At 29.7% G+C, this 15,840-nt stretch overlaps 1 protein-coding gene across 1 annotated transcript in view; it reads left to right on the top strand.

The window, feature by feature from the left end:
• Positions 1 to 15,223, top strand: part of LOC146996258 (ubiquitin-conjugating enzyme E2 W) — a 49,878-nt gene extending 34,655 nt beyond the window's left edge. The window contains exons 4-6 of the mRNA XM_085820569.1: positions 1,385 to 1,540; positions 2,033 to 2,108; positions 11,311 to 15,223. Coding sequence (XP_085676695.1) covers positions 1,385 to 1,540; positions 2,033 to 2,108; positions 11,311 to 11,324 — 246 coding nt within the window. The 3' untranslated portion in view covers positions 11,325 to 15,223. The remainder of the gene's footprint in view (positions 1 to 1,384; positions 1,541 to 2,032; positions 2,109 to 11,310) is intronic.
• The last annotated feature ends 617 nt before the right edge of the window (positions 15,224 to 15,840 follow it).

Below are 15,840 nucleotides of genomic sequence, written 5' to 3'. Positions count from 1 at the left end.
GTGATTACATGCTACATAAATTTCCAGTCAACGATGAAGTGATTTTGCATGCTAAAGTTGCTGATGTTTCTGCCCTAGCAAATGCATCTTTTTCTCATATAAGGTACTTTTTGGACAGATTTCCTGTGTTACTTCATTTAGTCATGAAAGATGATGATATTGATGTTGTCACTGATAAATATTGCAGTCGCAACTTTGCAGTTTACAATTAGAAAGCTTGGATGAAGTTATAAAATCAGCTAGGATTGACACCGAGTGGAGTTTAATTGGAAAACTGAATGGTGCTGATGGAATTTTAAAATATAGTAAACTGTCTAGAATTATGTTGGCCATCTTGACAGTTCCCCATAGTAATGCAGAGTGTGAGAGGATTTTCAGTGTTGCTGTGGAAACAGGGACTAAATTTAGATTTAATATTAGTGATGACACATTAAAAAAACTTTTATTAGCAAAAGCAGGCCTATGTGGCAATTGCTATGAACAAAATTATGAAGTTTCTTTCTTAATGAAAGCAAAATTTGCTACTGTTCATAACATTTGTATGAAAACTGATTAAAGTGTGTCTTTTTTTTTTCTTTCTTAAACGATGCAAGTAATAAAAATGTTTTTTATGTGTAAGATATTTTTGCATTGCTTGCATTTAAGAATTAGTAACTATTTAAAGTTAATTCATTATTAAAAATTATATTTTTATCATTTAAAAAGTCTTTTCAACATTGTGAGAAATCTCCCGATTTCATAAAAAAATCTTCTGATTTTTGAGTGTCCTAGGTTGGCAAGTATGTGTTTAGAATGATTAGCATGGGATTTTTAAAAAAGAAAACATTTGCATATAATTTCACATTTGATTTTTTTTTAACTGATGCAGGGCTAATTCATAGATTAGGTAATTGGGACTTCTTTATAGTTTGCTTTCAAGCTTCTTCCTGATGGTCGAAGTGACTAGTACTGCATTTTTTTATTATAAATGATAATTTCCAATGCATAATATAAATATGAGTTCTGTTTCCTGTAGTATATCCTGTACAAATGATTTTCATATCTTGGACCAGTAGGATACAATCCAAATTGTATTTAAACACTAACAGGAGAGAACTAATGAACTACTGATAATTTTTCTAGATTTGTACATTAACACTAATAGATGTATTATTAATTTAAATGTTAGCTTTTCTGTTATTTTAGTTTTTAATATCATGATAGAATAATGCATTTTATCTTGGCAAGTCACCATAAATAAATCGTTATTGCTGCCTTGTACCTATGCTTATTTTATGTAAAAGAGGGGGAACTGTTCTTATATAAATTTAATAAAAAGTAACAAGCAGAATTCATGTTTGCATCATTAGAATGCTTTATTTTATTTATAATTTTTTTGCTTTAGGTGACATTCATTGGCCCAAACATTCCTGTGCATCCTCATGTATATAGCAATGGACACATATGCTTATCCATTTTAACAGAAGACTGGTCTCCTGCCCTGTCTGTTCAGTCTGTGTGCCTCAGTATAGTTTCCATGCTTTCTAGCTGTAAAGAAAAAGTAAGTAATTTGAGCTGTTAATTTTTTGTGCATCAGATAATGCTATTTTTTGCACCGTTTCTCTTAATTATCAGCAGCATTTCACTCTAAAAATTAAGGCAGTTAAATTTTATAGTTTATGCTGTTTTTAGGAATAAATTCTTTAGTGGGGTTCACTAAAGAATTGCTACTAAAGTTAGGAACACTTTAGTGGTATTCAGGTTAATTATTAAAAATATTTATAATAAATGTGATACTAGTTTTTGTTGATTATGTTTAGTAATGTTTATTTTTTATTTGTAGATTTTTTATAATAATTTAAGCAGATTTTATTGATATGTCATTTCATTGTGTAATTTCTCATAACTAATATATCAAATTTTGAGGAAATTTTTCTGAAATTTCTAAATTTTAAAATTTATGTCAATATAATCAGTTAATATCTTATTTGCATTGAGATGCATGCAGTTTCATTTTTCAATGTATAATATTCATATTTTTTTATTTTTCCAGAAACGACCTCCAGATAATACATTGTATGTAAAAACGTGTAGTAAAAACCCAAAAAAGACCAGATGGTGGTATCATGGTATGTTAGTTTATATTAGCTTTTTTTCTATTTTTATGCCTCTTGTAGTAATGATCTGTTTTGTTTTTATAATCTGGCTTTTTTAAAGTATACATATCTCTTGGTTAATGTGATTAAATAAACTCAGAATGCTACTGTATTTGCTAAAACCACTTTAATGGTGTTTAGGTTAATTATTTAAAATATTTATAATAAATGTTATACTAGTTCTCGTTGATTATGTTTAGTAATGTTTATTTTTTATTTGTATATTTTTTATAATAATTTGAGCAATTTTTATTGGTATGTCATTAGTCTCATTTCAAACAGTTTCTTTTTAGCTCTACTGATTCACTACTTTGTATGCATTTATATGTAGTTATTTATTTTCAAACGGTTTTAGGTGTTATTGGTATCTAAAAGCTTATGAATACTTTTATCATCACTAAATTTTTTAAACCACAAAAAACACATTTGTTAATAATGGCTTCTATTTTGCTTTCTGCAGTGTGCAAAAGCTACATAAACATATGCTTGCCAAATTACTAACTACTGGGAGCTTTGAGTGGCATGAAATGGTGACTTGCTTGTAGTCTGCCTTTCTCTTGAAATCATATTATTGCGTTTATTGTATTTTGAGCATATGTTTAAAATAAAATGATGGTGGAAAAGAATTAAGATAATGAATGGTTATAAACACGAATTGGATAAAATAAAGTATCAGCAGTTGTATACTAAATGATTCTACATTAGAAACATCTTTTATTAATCACAGTAATGTGACATGTTCATAAAATTATCAACTAGAGTTTGTAAATATAATGCATTTTAAATTATCATTTAGATATTAAAAAAAAATAAACATATATGTTATTAGCAAGGTTGCCACGCTACCTGGAAAACCGTAAAAAGTCAAGGAATTCGGAAATTGACCAAAAAATTCAGGGAAAAGTCAGGGAATTTAAGTGTTTTAGTCAAAATCTGGAAAAGTCAGGGAATTTCATACAACGATCCCGCCAAAAAAGGCGAGTTTTGCGCCGACGTCAGAAGAGATCACTTTTTTGACGAATTGTGTATCACGTGAGTGTCATTCGGGCAGCTGGCATAGAGCCAATTTTCGCAGCTCCGATTTGATTGTCTTTTTAGAAAGGCAAAGCAAGTTTCCTGCAACTTTTGGTTTCCAGTAACCTCGAGAATCACATGTGCAGTGCATGAACTAAAGAAAGTACCTGTTCTCGTATGAAACAAAATGGGTTTAATCCTAGTATACGGTACCATAAAGGTTAGAATTAAAAAAATATGTATTATAAAGAAGGAAAACCTCTCTGCAACAGACGTGGCTTGGTTCCATCATTGCGGGAAACAGCTGTGCATGTGCGATATATCTGTCGCCAAAGCTCGAAACCGGTGTCGAAGTTCGAAAGTCACATTAACAAGAGTTCATAAAATGAATATCATTTAAAATGTCTTTAAACTCTAAAGGAAAAGAAAATATTTTTTGGCGCAAGTAAATTAATTCATGGATTAGTTATTTTGTGTGTGGGGGGGGGGAAATCTACGAAAATCCGTTTTTAAAATGATTGCGAAAAATCCAAGAAAAAACGTTCTTTGATAAAACGTTTCTTCTTGGATTTTTCGCAATAATTTAAAAATGGATTTTCGTAGTTTTCTTTTTTGTCAAAGAACGTTTCTTCTTAACACGTGTTTCTCAATTTCCTGTACACATCGCGGAGAGGGAAATTCTGGCCGTTCCGTGGTCAAATCCCTTGGCAAATTTTCCCTCCGCTTTTTACAAAGACGTTCTTTGGTGAGAATAATCTCCATGTATGGTACAGTGGGATTTGGCGACATCATGATGAGCAAGCAGTAAACGGGTCATTTTGTTCTTGATGACAATTTGCAAAACCATGCGAAGGCTGTATCATATACTAGGATTTTACCGCAAAATCTTTTTTTTTCTTTTCTTTTTAATAAATACCTTGTCATTTTGCAGTAAAATAAAAAAATAGTAATCAATCATCTAGGATAACCATGTAATATAACTATATTCGCTAAAATATCGTTCATTATTCTAATTAAATTTTTAAGTAATTATCTTTATTTTTATGTTGTTCATATCATTTAATGTTGCTTCTTCCCTCTAAATTTATTTATCATTAGTAAATAATATTTCCAAATTTCAGGAAATTTTCTCTGGCATAATCCTGAAATTAATTCTAGCAGTATGATGACATCACGAAATTTAATGCACATATTTTTCCTTATGTATGCTGCGAAATAAATATAAAATACCTCAATTTAGTAAAAAAATATCATTAAATAGATTTCTTTCTTTCCTTTAGCTGCAGAATGTCTGCAAAAAAAGCCTTATTTTATTCCAGATTGGGCAGATTCTAATCTCAATCTTCAGTGGAGAAAACAGCTCCTATTATAATTATATTTGTGTTTTCAACTGTTAAGGTGCCTTTTAAGAATACACCTCACACAAATTAAATTTACCTAAAATCTAACCTAACTTTTAGCATTGTGTTGTGATTTCTAAGAACCGGATTAGCCTCGTGTTGAACTGGGGATGAACATGAGTAATAATTAAATAAAACGTACAGTTGGTTATCCAATGTATATATCTTAAATTTTATTAAGTTTTTAAGCGGAAAAGTAAACAAAATTATCAAACAAAGTGTACCAAGAATAAATAAGAATAAATGTCCTCTGGGAAATTTATCGAATAATTAAGTGAATTTGCTACACAGTACAAGTAATACCATAATTAATTTACCTCTTAGCACAGCCAACGTACGTTACGCGGATAGACTGGAATTTTCTCGAAACATACCTGGAAAACCTGGAAAAGTCAGGGAATTTCATTCTCCTGTTTGAGTGGCAACCCTGTATTAGGAAAGTCAAAAGTCTTTAATCCGGACTCATGGGGACTTCGGCGATTCCGAATTATCGGTTTTTCTGGATTATAGGTCATCAGTTTAAATCTGGTAAGATGGCATGCAGAAATTATAAAATGAAAAATATGAAACCGTAATTTATGAAATAAAGAGCAATTATTATCCATAAGGTATCAAAATTTACAAAAAAAAAAAAAAAAAAAGCTTAACATTTATTTGTTTACTTTAGTAAACATTTCTTTCAACGCACGCATGTGTAAAGCATGCATTATGCATAGTCGAAATTAGAAAATTGCAACCAGAAAACTATTTGATGTGTATTTGTGATATTTATAATGATGAGGAATTTGATTTAAATCATATCAAAGACGGAGTACATCGAGATGAAATACTACATTTAGTAAGGAATTATAAGCCGAATAAAATAAAAACATCTGCCCTGAAGATAAGGATAGTGCTGATAGATCAACATCCAGTTCATTGCGTGCCGCGCTGTCCCCTCCCCGCAGAGCAGCGTGAAATTGATAAACAGATTTCGGAATGGTTAGAGAAACGAAGGATATGCCTTTATCCATTTTTTGCAGCATTTCCACTTTTTGTTTGATGGACATCGAAGCATGCTTTTGTTTTGTAGATCCTTTAGCAGCTCCAGAATCGGAAATTCTTTTTGACATAATCGAAAGTTCAAGCTTCCTTTTATAAAATTGCTCTAACAGTCTGCAAAAAATAATAAGCCGGATCCAATTAGAAGATTAAGGAACAATGCAATCTGCAACATTAACTGAAATAGATAATTGGATAATTTTAGCTTAGCTTATACCGTCCGTTATACATTAAACGTGCATGCGTAAAAGTATTATGCGCAAATGTATTATGCGTTTACGCATGCGCAGAAAGATTGAAGCTTTGAGGTTTGGATTATAGATCATTCCGGATTATGGACGTCCAGATTAAAGACTTTTGACTGTGCTTTTATTTATTTTAAAAAGGGCCAGTTTGTGAAAAAATTGATGAATAACTTGTTCAATATGGCCAGTAATGTTGGCTGATCTCTGTATACCTGCGACTTCAAGCAGATGATGTAAGATCTTGGCAACCCTTAATATGGGCTTGATTTGGTTTAGTTTATATGATTATGACAAAGGACACTAGGGCTATCTTCCTAAGGGCATTAATGATTTAATAGTAATTTTCTGTGGCAAATGAGCTTGTATACTTTACTGACGTGGAGAAATCCACAAAAATGTTGATGCGACTAGCCTGTTCAAATAGAATTAAACTCGAATCAAACACCACTCACCATTTGTTGGCAAAGAGCAAATAAGGAGTGCACTCACTCTCAAGTGTTGATGAGGTTTAGCAAAACTTGTATAAAGGCACTTCATCCTCCATGAATGTTAATTTGTATAGAGCACAGGCCTTTTTATTTCCTTGTGCGAAGTAAAGGAAGTATTGTAATTGCGAAAAATCTCAGGTATCATATTTGAATGAAAATACCCATTTTGACAACTTTCAAATCCTTGAATGTTTTTTTTTTGTTGATAGTTATTCTATTAATTAAGAAAAGATAACACGCCGAACAAATACTTATTCAAAAGTCAAACAACAAAAATCAACGTTTTATTTTCAAATTTTAACAGGACTAGTTTCGATGGTTTTACCAAACCACCAAGGTCAGCTGCAAAAGCACAAATGAACGAGATAGGATATAATGATCAGATAAGATAGGAAAGCCTGGACAGAAAATAAGCTAGTGGCGCCATCTGTTGGTGAAACCAGAACTAAAGCATAATTTCTTTAAAGGCTGAAGGCAAAGAAGGATTGGAATTAGGATTGTTAACTAGAACAGAAAGATTTTTTTGAATGTGAAACGCCTCTAGAAAATCCAGTTATGCAATGGAAGATGTTTTTTGAATAATTTTGGCAGCAGAAAAATTGAAAGTGTGATTTTCAGACCAACAATGTTGGGCAACGGAAGACTTTTGTGTTTCCTTTTTTCTAACATATACCTCATGTTCCGTGAGCTTAGCGAAATTTTAAGGCTCTCTTAGTTTGGCTAATGTAAATTAAACCACACTGGCAAGGAATCCTATAAATACCCCAGGAATTCATAACCGGAATGGGGTCCTTGAGTATGGAACTCAGAATTTTATTGATGGGAGAATAAATGACTCGAAAGTTAAATTTCTGCAAAATATGTGCAACTTTATAGCTGATTGATGGAAAGAAGGAAATGACAACAGAATTTTTATAATCTGTGAAAACAAGAGTGTACCTTTTAGTGTGTTGAGATGAGAATTTTTTAACTGCTTGATTAATAATGTTGGGTGAAAAGCCCCTGTCAACAGCTATTGCTTTTAAATAATTTAATTCTTTATCAAGGAATAGTTTGGAGGAGCAAACTTGAAGAGTACGGAAAACATAGGAATAAAACAAAGCTAACTTTTGTTTAGTCGGATGACATGATTTGAAGGGTTTGCCCAACATTGTTGGTCCGAAAATCACACTTTCAATTTTTCTGCTGCCAAAATTATTCAAAAAACGTCTTCCATTGGATAACTGGATTTTCTAGAGGCGTTTCACATTCAAAAAAATCTTTCTGTTCTAGTTAACGATCCTAATTCCAATCCTTCTTTGCCTTCGGCCTTTAAAGAAATTATGCTTTAGTTCTGGTTTCACCAACAGATGGCGCCACTAGCTTATTTTCTCTCCAAGCTTTCCTATCTTATCTGATCATTATATCCTATCTCGTTCATTTGCGCTTTTGAAGCTGACATTGGTGGTTCGGTAAAACCATCGAAACTAGTCCTGTGAAAATTTGAAAATATAATGCTGATTTTTGTAGTTTGACTTTTGAATTAGTTATTGTATTATTAACAATTAAAAAATGCAAGTGGTGCTAGGCCTAATGAGGCTGTCATTTGCTTGCATTTAATATTCTTTGTAGAATAGTGAATTAAGTCAGTCGATGCACCAATTTCAGTGTCTTTATGCTCAGTAGGACCAAAGTTAACTTTCAGTTTTGTTCACGAACAATTTGCTCTTCCTGCCTGTTGACCAAATTGCTTTTTTTTTTTTTTTTTTTTTTGGCATAGAAACTGTAATTTTAATTGTAAAAAAAAATTTTTTTTAAATTGTTTTTAACTGTATTTGGTGTTTTAGGTTTTCTGTTAACTGTATTTGGTGTTTTAGGTTTTTGGTATTTGGTATTTTACAGTTTTTACTGAAAATGTTTTGAGTTTGTATTTTTATCTTGTTGTGAAGTAAGAATTGAATGAGAAATAGATCTCTAATGAAGTTTGAGGAAATAAGTGTAAAATGAAGTGCAGCAAAAAATGTGTTGGCTGTATAAGGAATTAAATTCATGTTGTATATTTTTTTAAGGAGGGAATGAAACTGTGTCTTGAAAGTGCTGCAGAGTACTTATTTGTAATAGAGCCAGTTTGAAATATACCACTATGGATTTCCTCAAAGAAAATTCGGTCTTTGATAAATGATGCAGTGAATAGGCACTACTGTATCATCATTGGAGGAGGAGTTTCTACAATTATGTGAGAGTTCTGTTTTGCAAGCAGTTGTATGCTTTTGTACATCTATTAAGTAAAAGATGTGGCTCATCAGTCCATAGGATTAACCATTCTGTATTGTTTTCCATCTGTTGCGAAGCCCAATTTGTAGATTCATAATATTTCTTGAAATTAGTTCGTTTCAATTCCTATACATGTTGAGTTTTTGTAAGGATAAATCTTGAGTATGATCTGAGTGGCCATTGCACAGTCCCAAATAAAATGCGAGCTCCGTGGGACTGTTACAGTGCAACCTGTCGGTAAAAAATGTAACTGTTCTGGCAATAAAATTTTTCATTCTTAAAAAAAAAAAAAAAAAAAAAACTCTGTGTATTTCTGAGGAAACCACATTGTCTTACTGTTTATACTTTGCAAATTATGGAACTTTTACTTTCTTTTTGTTTTGTTTCTTAAGGATTGTCCAGTTAATTAATCTTAACTGAATCATATTCTGTCTAATGGGAAGTTCTGTCCCTTTTCAGAATAAAATAAAAATTTTTCTTACTGTCAATAAACTTTATTAAGTATTATACTTTTCTTATTAAGAATGTTCTTACCGTCAATAAACTTTATTAAGTAAGTGCCATTATTATTAATGACGTCTTGCTAGCATGAGGGCAATTTGTATATCCCATTTTTTAAAAATGTATCTTTGGCTGCAAAAAATTGAAACAGTGCTTGTTTGATATCTTCTTTATTTTTGACTTTTTTGCCCTTCAAAAAATTTTGTAAGTACCAAAATAAGTGTTAGTCGGAGGGTGCTAAGTCCGAGGAATATGGTGGATGTGACAGAATTTCCCGCCTAGTTTTGCAGTTTTGGATGAGTCCCCAAAGCAGCATGTGGCCTGGCATTATCATGATACAGTATGATATCCTAGCTATTGAACATTGCCAGCCTCTTGTCTTGGACTGCTGTCTTTAAATTCAGTACTTCTCCAAATTGGTCTTTTCATTTGGTTTTAAAAGTTCATAATGTATTGGTCCTTGAATGCCCGACCATACACACAACATTCTCTTATTCAGAATCAAATTTGGTTTAGAGGTGGAAGGGCTAGGTTTTCCTTGTTATCACAATATGCCCTTTTTATCTTACGATGTTTTTGTAGGTAATCCACTTTTCATTCCCAGTTGTCATCCAGTTCAAGAAGGGCTTGATTTTGTTCCAAGCTATCAGAGATGTGCATATGACAACTCGATCATCCAAATTCCCTGACTTAATCCATGTTGCATCCATCTTGAATATTTCCACACCAATCCTATCTTCCGAAATCGTCGTCGATCAAAGATGATCGCCCAGGATCAGAAAAGTCGAAATCACCTGTTTCAAATTTTTCAAACTATCTTCTGCATATCCTATGTACTGTACCTTCACCAAACACTTTCAGTAAATTTCTACATGCTTCTGTAGCATTTCTTTCTTGTTGAAATTCGTATAAAATACACTGGCATATATAAACTTTATCAGTAGCCATTGGTGCACTATTGCTTCACACGTAAGACTAACGTGAATCAACTTTGTTTTAGTTAATTTGCTACATCAGTATGTATACATTAAGCAATAAAAATAGAGAGCCAAATAAACATGCTTATGTGTTGCAAATTGTTGTCATAGAAATGGACAGAACTTTCCTGTAGACCGAATATTAAATTATCACTTAAATCCCTGCATGAATTTGGATGAGTGTACTTGGTGATTACACCTAGCATTTAGAAGCAGAAATAATTGCTGCTTGACGAAAAGCATTTTGGGAGATAATTAGCTTTGAAATATGTTAAATTTGAATTAGGCTTCAAACATGGATTACATGGAAAGAATTCTTAGAGATTATTTATGCATTCTTTTAAGCTGTTGCGTTTTCTGTATCTAATAAATAACTAATGGATTTACACTAGTACCAAAACCAAGTCTCTTAATATTTCTTCCAAATGAAAGCATTATATACTGACACTTTTTATCATAGTTCTAGATTTTTTTAAAACAAAAATCATTTTTATCCATGTTGAATATATGGGCTTTTCTGCTTCTATTATCATAATTCATTCTTGATCTAGTTTTTAAAATTTTCATAGTTTGAAATTTATACATTGTGGCAATCTTCTGCCAAACATCCTTTCTTTTCAACAATAATTAGATTTTGTTTTCTTATGTACACATGTATGCCTTATGTATTGTAAGATGTTAATGCAATTTTATCACAGTACTCATTTGTTGTACCTGTTGTAATTGATTTTATTGATAATTTAATCCTGTTTTCTCATGTTAAATTTTCTTTCACTCTATTTAAGTCTGTTAAATTACTTAGTCTGAACTGCAAATTCTTCCTGATCTTTGTAGCTTATATTTAATAGTTTATACTTATTTTTAGTTTATAATTTAATTTATACTTATATAATAATACTATTTATCATAGGCACAATGGCAGAGGGTAAGTATATTTAATAATTAAAGAAAACATTACTTGTAACACAAGCAATGCATTAATTTTTGATAGTAACTATATGTGAGCAAATTTTATTATAAACGGATAAGTAGCATAGTGTCTAAATTTTAAATAAATTTATTCATCTTAATGAAAATTGCTTTATTTGAAGGTTAACTATACCTCTGTACATAATTATAATTGTTCTTAAGTGCCAAAAGACTTTAAATTACAATAAATACATAAATAAAATATCTGTTGGATTGATATTTTAAATGAAATGCATAAAATTGTAAAGAAATTTTAAAGCACTCTATAACACTTCCTTCTCTTCTAGATGATTCTGTCTGACAGCTTGCTAATCCTAAAGACAATATTTTGAAATTTGACATGCTTATAAAACTACCGAATATCAAGAGATAAAAAGTTCATCCTATTTATACTCGCACTTATTTTCTGCTATGGAAGAAGGCATGAGAGTGCAAGTCATGTTAAATATGCAGTTTTCACAATATAAAATTTTTACATCTGGGTAAAAAATCTGTGTCCTGAATTATGCAATAGTAAAAAGCTCTTTCTTATTCGTGTTATGTCTTGTTATAATTCTTTTCCTTAAGTTTTTACAAATTATTTTAATTGAGTATTTTTTATCATGCAAATTTTCTGTTTAGCTGTTATTTATAGCTTATAATTTAATCATTTGCTGAATATGTGCTTTTAGCAGTTTTAAATTTGTAACACTGAGTTGTAGATTAATATCATTTGGAATAAAAACGCAGCTACCTCTTATACTTTTAAACAGCATCACCTGAAGTTGAGATTGGCTGAGTGAGCCTCTGCATGTTGTAAACCTTTATATAACATTGTTTAAAGTGTAAATTTTCTCTTGAGAGGAAATTTAAAATTTGCATTGAAGTAGATGAATTCTTATATTTTGAAATGATTTATAGTCATTCTTTAAAGAAAGCACAATTTGTGTTAGTTTTCTGAGGAAAACATGTTTTATTGGTAGTTCTACTAGTGAAAATGATGCAAATTTTAAATAATGGTGGTTTCAAGACCTTTCCTTATATGGAAGGACATGCGTTAGGCATTAATTTTTTAAACGAAATGTATCACAAGAGAGAATCTGCTTATAAGGAATAACACAAATTTTAGTACACTTCTTTTAGTCATAACAAGTTTTAAAAGAATGTTAATATAAATTATTATTGAAAGTTACATACTTTTCCTGAATATTTTTGTTAAAATGCATAAATTCTTTTATGCTATAAATACCTCATTATTTTTGTGGTACTGCAATATATTCACTTAAATTTATGGTTAAACACAGAATTCTTAATACTATGTAGTTTGGTCAGTTGCATGGATATTTTGAAAAGATAAATATTATATAATTCAAAATATATTTTAATGTTGTTTCATGTATTTTAATGTTATAAATTTCATTTTATAGGATTGCTAATCAGTATTATGCATGAAGCGTAGTGGTTTGACTCTGTATTAATTTCCATATTTTGAACATAAAAATCCTTAAAATGAAAATATTTTACTTGTATTCAGTTTTTATAGCATTAATATTTGCATTGCAAATATTTTGTGAAAAACAAATCTTTTATAAGTTGCACTTTTTTTTTAGAACAGGATTGCTCATATTAAGTAATTATTGTTCTAAGTATAATTTGCTTTTATAAACACTAAATGAAAAGGATTTAGAAATGATTTCATTATTTTGTGATGGTGTTACCTATCAGTGTTGCTAATGTATTGTCGTATAAAAGTTTTGCAGACTTTTTTTTTTTTTTTTTAATTTCAGAAATTTCAAAATTGCCTAGTTGCTACTTCTATGTCGTTATAATACTGCTAAATTCTTTTTTTATAGTGTTAAAATAATGAAGTATTACATTGCAGTTAATGACTTTTTATAAGTGCAATGACTTTTTCCCCGATGAAATTTAATGTAGCTGTCATGAAGAGTAAATAATACTTCGCATATACTGACTCTATGTAAATAACTCTTATGAATATTAGTATAAAAATAAATATAATTCTGCAATAGTATAATATTATACTCTCATAATCAAATATTATAAATTTCAGTAAATTTTCAGTGCAAGAATCCATTAAAAAGGAAATTTTTATCATAGAATTTTACTAAAGTTGCATAGATGAAAGTGTATTATAAGATTATTTATTTACATGTAACATATCAAGCCACACTTGAATAAATCCTATTTTCTTAGCATGTGTAATATTAATTCTTTGAAAAGCTAAAAGGACAAAAAATATGGAATGCTTTGTGCAGATATGTATATGTATAAAATAGTGGGTCAGCAATAACAGAATAGCTCAGGATTATTTCTATTATTGTAATTGCTTTTAAAAGTTTATTAATTAATTATTAATAACCAGTGAGTTGTTGCACTTGATTCAATTACAGTAAAGTTTTTGAATACCATTGTGATTGAAACAAAAGTGAAAGTTAAAGCATACAGTAATTTTCATATTTTATTTTGTTTAAACTTCCATAATTCTTTTATATTATTGTATAATATCAGTAATAATTTCCAATTATGTTATTTGGAGCTAAATTTTTAGTAGTCCACTGCAAAATATAAAAGTTGAGTCAATTAGAATTGCAATTTTTAAATAAACAGCTCATCTGTGTTACATCTGTTACGGTAATAAAAGAAACTAATTTTCTTAAAAACTCAATTTTATTTTTTTTTTTTTCAGTTTAAGCCTGTTCTGGTATTTAAATCCCATTAATATGCTTGTCATGACTATGCATAATGTGTATAATAACTGTTCAGGTAGCATTGATTTGACAGTTCATCGTTGCTACTCAGTGTGTAAATACATCAGTTGTACAATTTGTTAGCCCTGTAAATGTAAATTTTGAAAGTGTAGAAATTTTATTATTCATGTACTATGCAATTGAAAAATTAGTTATTGCATTTTGTTTTCAATCTTAATTGGTATGTAAATTATTATAAATTCAGTGTATGTTAAATCTTGCTAAAGAGATGCAGAGAATTATGTTTTAGTTCAAATTTATTTTTGTGCAGTTGAGATACCATTGAGAATTGTAATAAGTGAGATAAATCTGCATGATATATATGTATCTGTATTTTTCATTTTGAATTATTGAGGTACTGGAGAGAAAAGATGCATTGGTTAACTGCAATTTATATTTTAATTACCGAATTCTTATTAGTTATTTTTTCATTACATACATATATTACATGTGAATGAACAGTTTTGTATAGATATTTATTTTCAAATAAAATGTGTGAAAGGATGGTAGATGGAACCCTGATGTATGTAAATTTTTGAAAGTTACAGGTGCAAGAATAAATGTTTGATTTCCTAAATCTGAAATATATATGAAATGTATATTTGTTAAACTAATGGGGAAAAAATGTAGAATACTTGCTGTTAGTTTCAGAAATTAGTCAGTTTGTTAATATATCTCTTGCTAATTCACAGATGAATAAGTGGCAGCATTTTATGCATTTTTATGAGTCATTTATCAAATTATTATGGTTTATTATATTACAATCATGCTGCTATAATATTTCAATCATAATTCATATTAAGGTTGTATATGGTCTGGGTAATATGTTAATCATGTGTTTGTAAAAAATTATATATTGCTGGCAAATTAATGGAAGAATTTAATAATGAACATCAATTTTTAATATGTTTTAATAATCTGGTGCATATCAAATATAAATTTTATTTTGATTTTAACTACAACTGCATTTATATTAAAAGTAATTCTTGTCAAATAATTTTTAATTGCTTTTTTCTAGAAATTATGTTTTCGTATAAATTAGTAAGAGGGGAAAAAATTTGTTTCTATTGCAATTGAAAAATTGCATGCTATGTTTGAAATTTAATATTGTATTAAAGCATTTACAATATTTGCTAAATTGGAATTATAGTTGTTTCATGATGTATGCAGTAATATAGCTGGATGTTTATTTATCTCAGGCTTTCTGAAAGTCTGTAAAATGGTGGCATACATTGGTTGTGCCTCTGCCCCAAAAAAGGCCTTTAATAATACTTTTTATGGTGTTATTATTTTTAGTTTATACACAAAATTTATTAGTCAATACTTTGAAAATTCTTTTCAATAAATTATGTTCCTTTGTATGAAATTATTAGATATAATTGATTTTCACTTATGTACTTAAAAAAACTAATGTGATGAATATAGGAAATACAATAAATTTAGCCATTTTTTATATTGTGCAGTTGTTTCCTAGTCTGTGAAAAACGTTTATGAATAGTAATTGAGTTTTTCTTTTTTAAATCCTGGGCAGCATTATATGAGTTAGAACTTAAAAGTTTTGGCATCATGACTGCTTTGACCTGTAATATAAATTTAATATTGTTGGCGTCAGGATTTTTCTCTTACATCCACTATACATATATTGTTTTGTTTTTACGTTATTTATCAGAACAGAAATTCACATCCAACAGCATCAAAATACTTTATTCTACTTACATTTTAAAAAGTTGCACGAGTAATTAATATCGTCTCTTGTCGTGGTTACATTTTTTAGCTCTCGTTTTTATTATTACAAATGCTTTCAATATCTTTTAATACCATGACACCATTTGACGATAGACTGTGGAAATTGCTAACATTCGGGCATCCTGATTAAACAATTGCCCTCAATTGTCGTTTTTTTAACAAACATTTTTGGCAATACCTTAAAAATCCACATTTTGTGTACAGTATAATCGTAATTTAAAGTTTTGAAGAAGAAGTTAAAAAGTTCTATAACAACAGCTCTAAAAAAATCTTAATGAAGTTTTTCCAGTAAAGTTCTTTGTAGGTTCATAACAAAATAAATAA

Source organism: Stegodyphus dumicola, chromosome 7, assembly GCF_044657685.1.
Source record: "Stegodyphus dumicola isolate Sdum_Otavi_A_Nest chromosome 7, ASM4465768v1".
Taxonomy (NCBI): Eukaryota; Metazoa; Arthropoda; class Arachnida; order Araneae; family Eresidae; genus Stegodyphus; species Stegodyphus dumicola.
The sequence above is the reverse complement of the archived record's forward strand: the minus strand, read 5'-3'. Positions and strand labels throughout refer to the sequence as shown.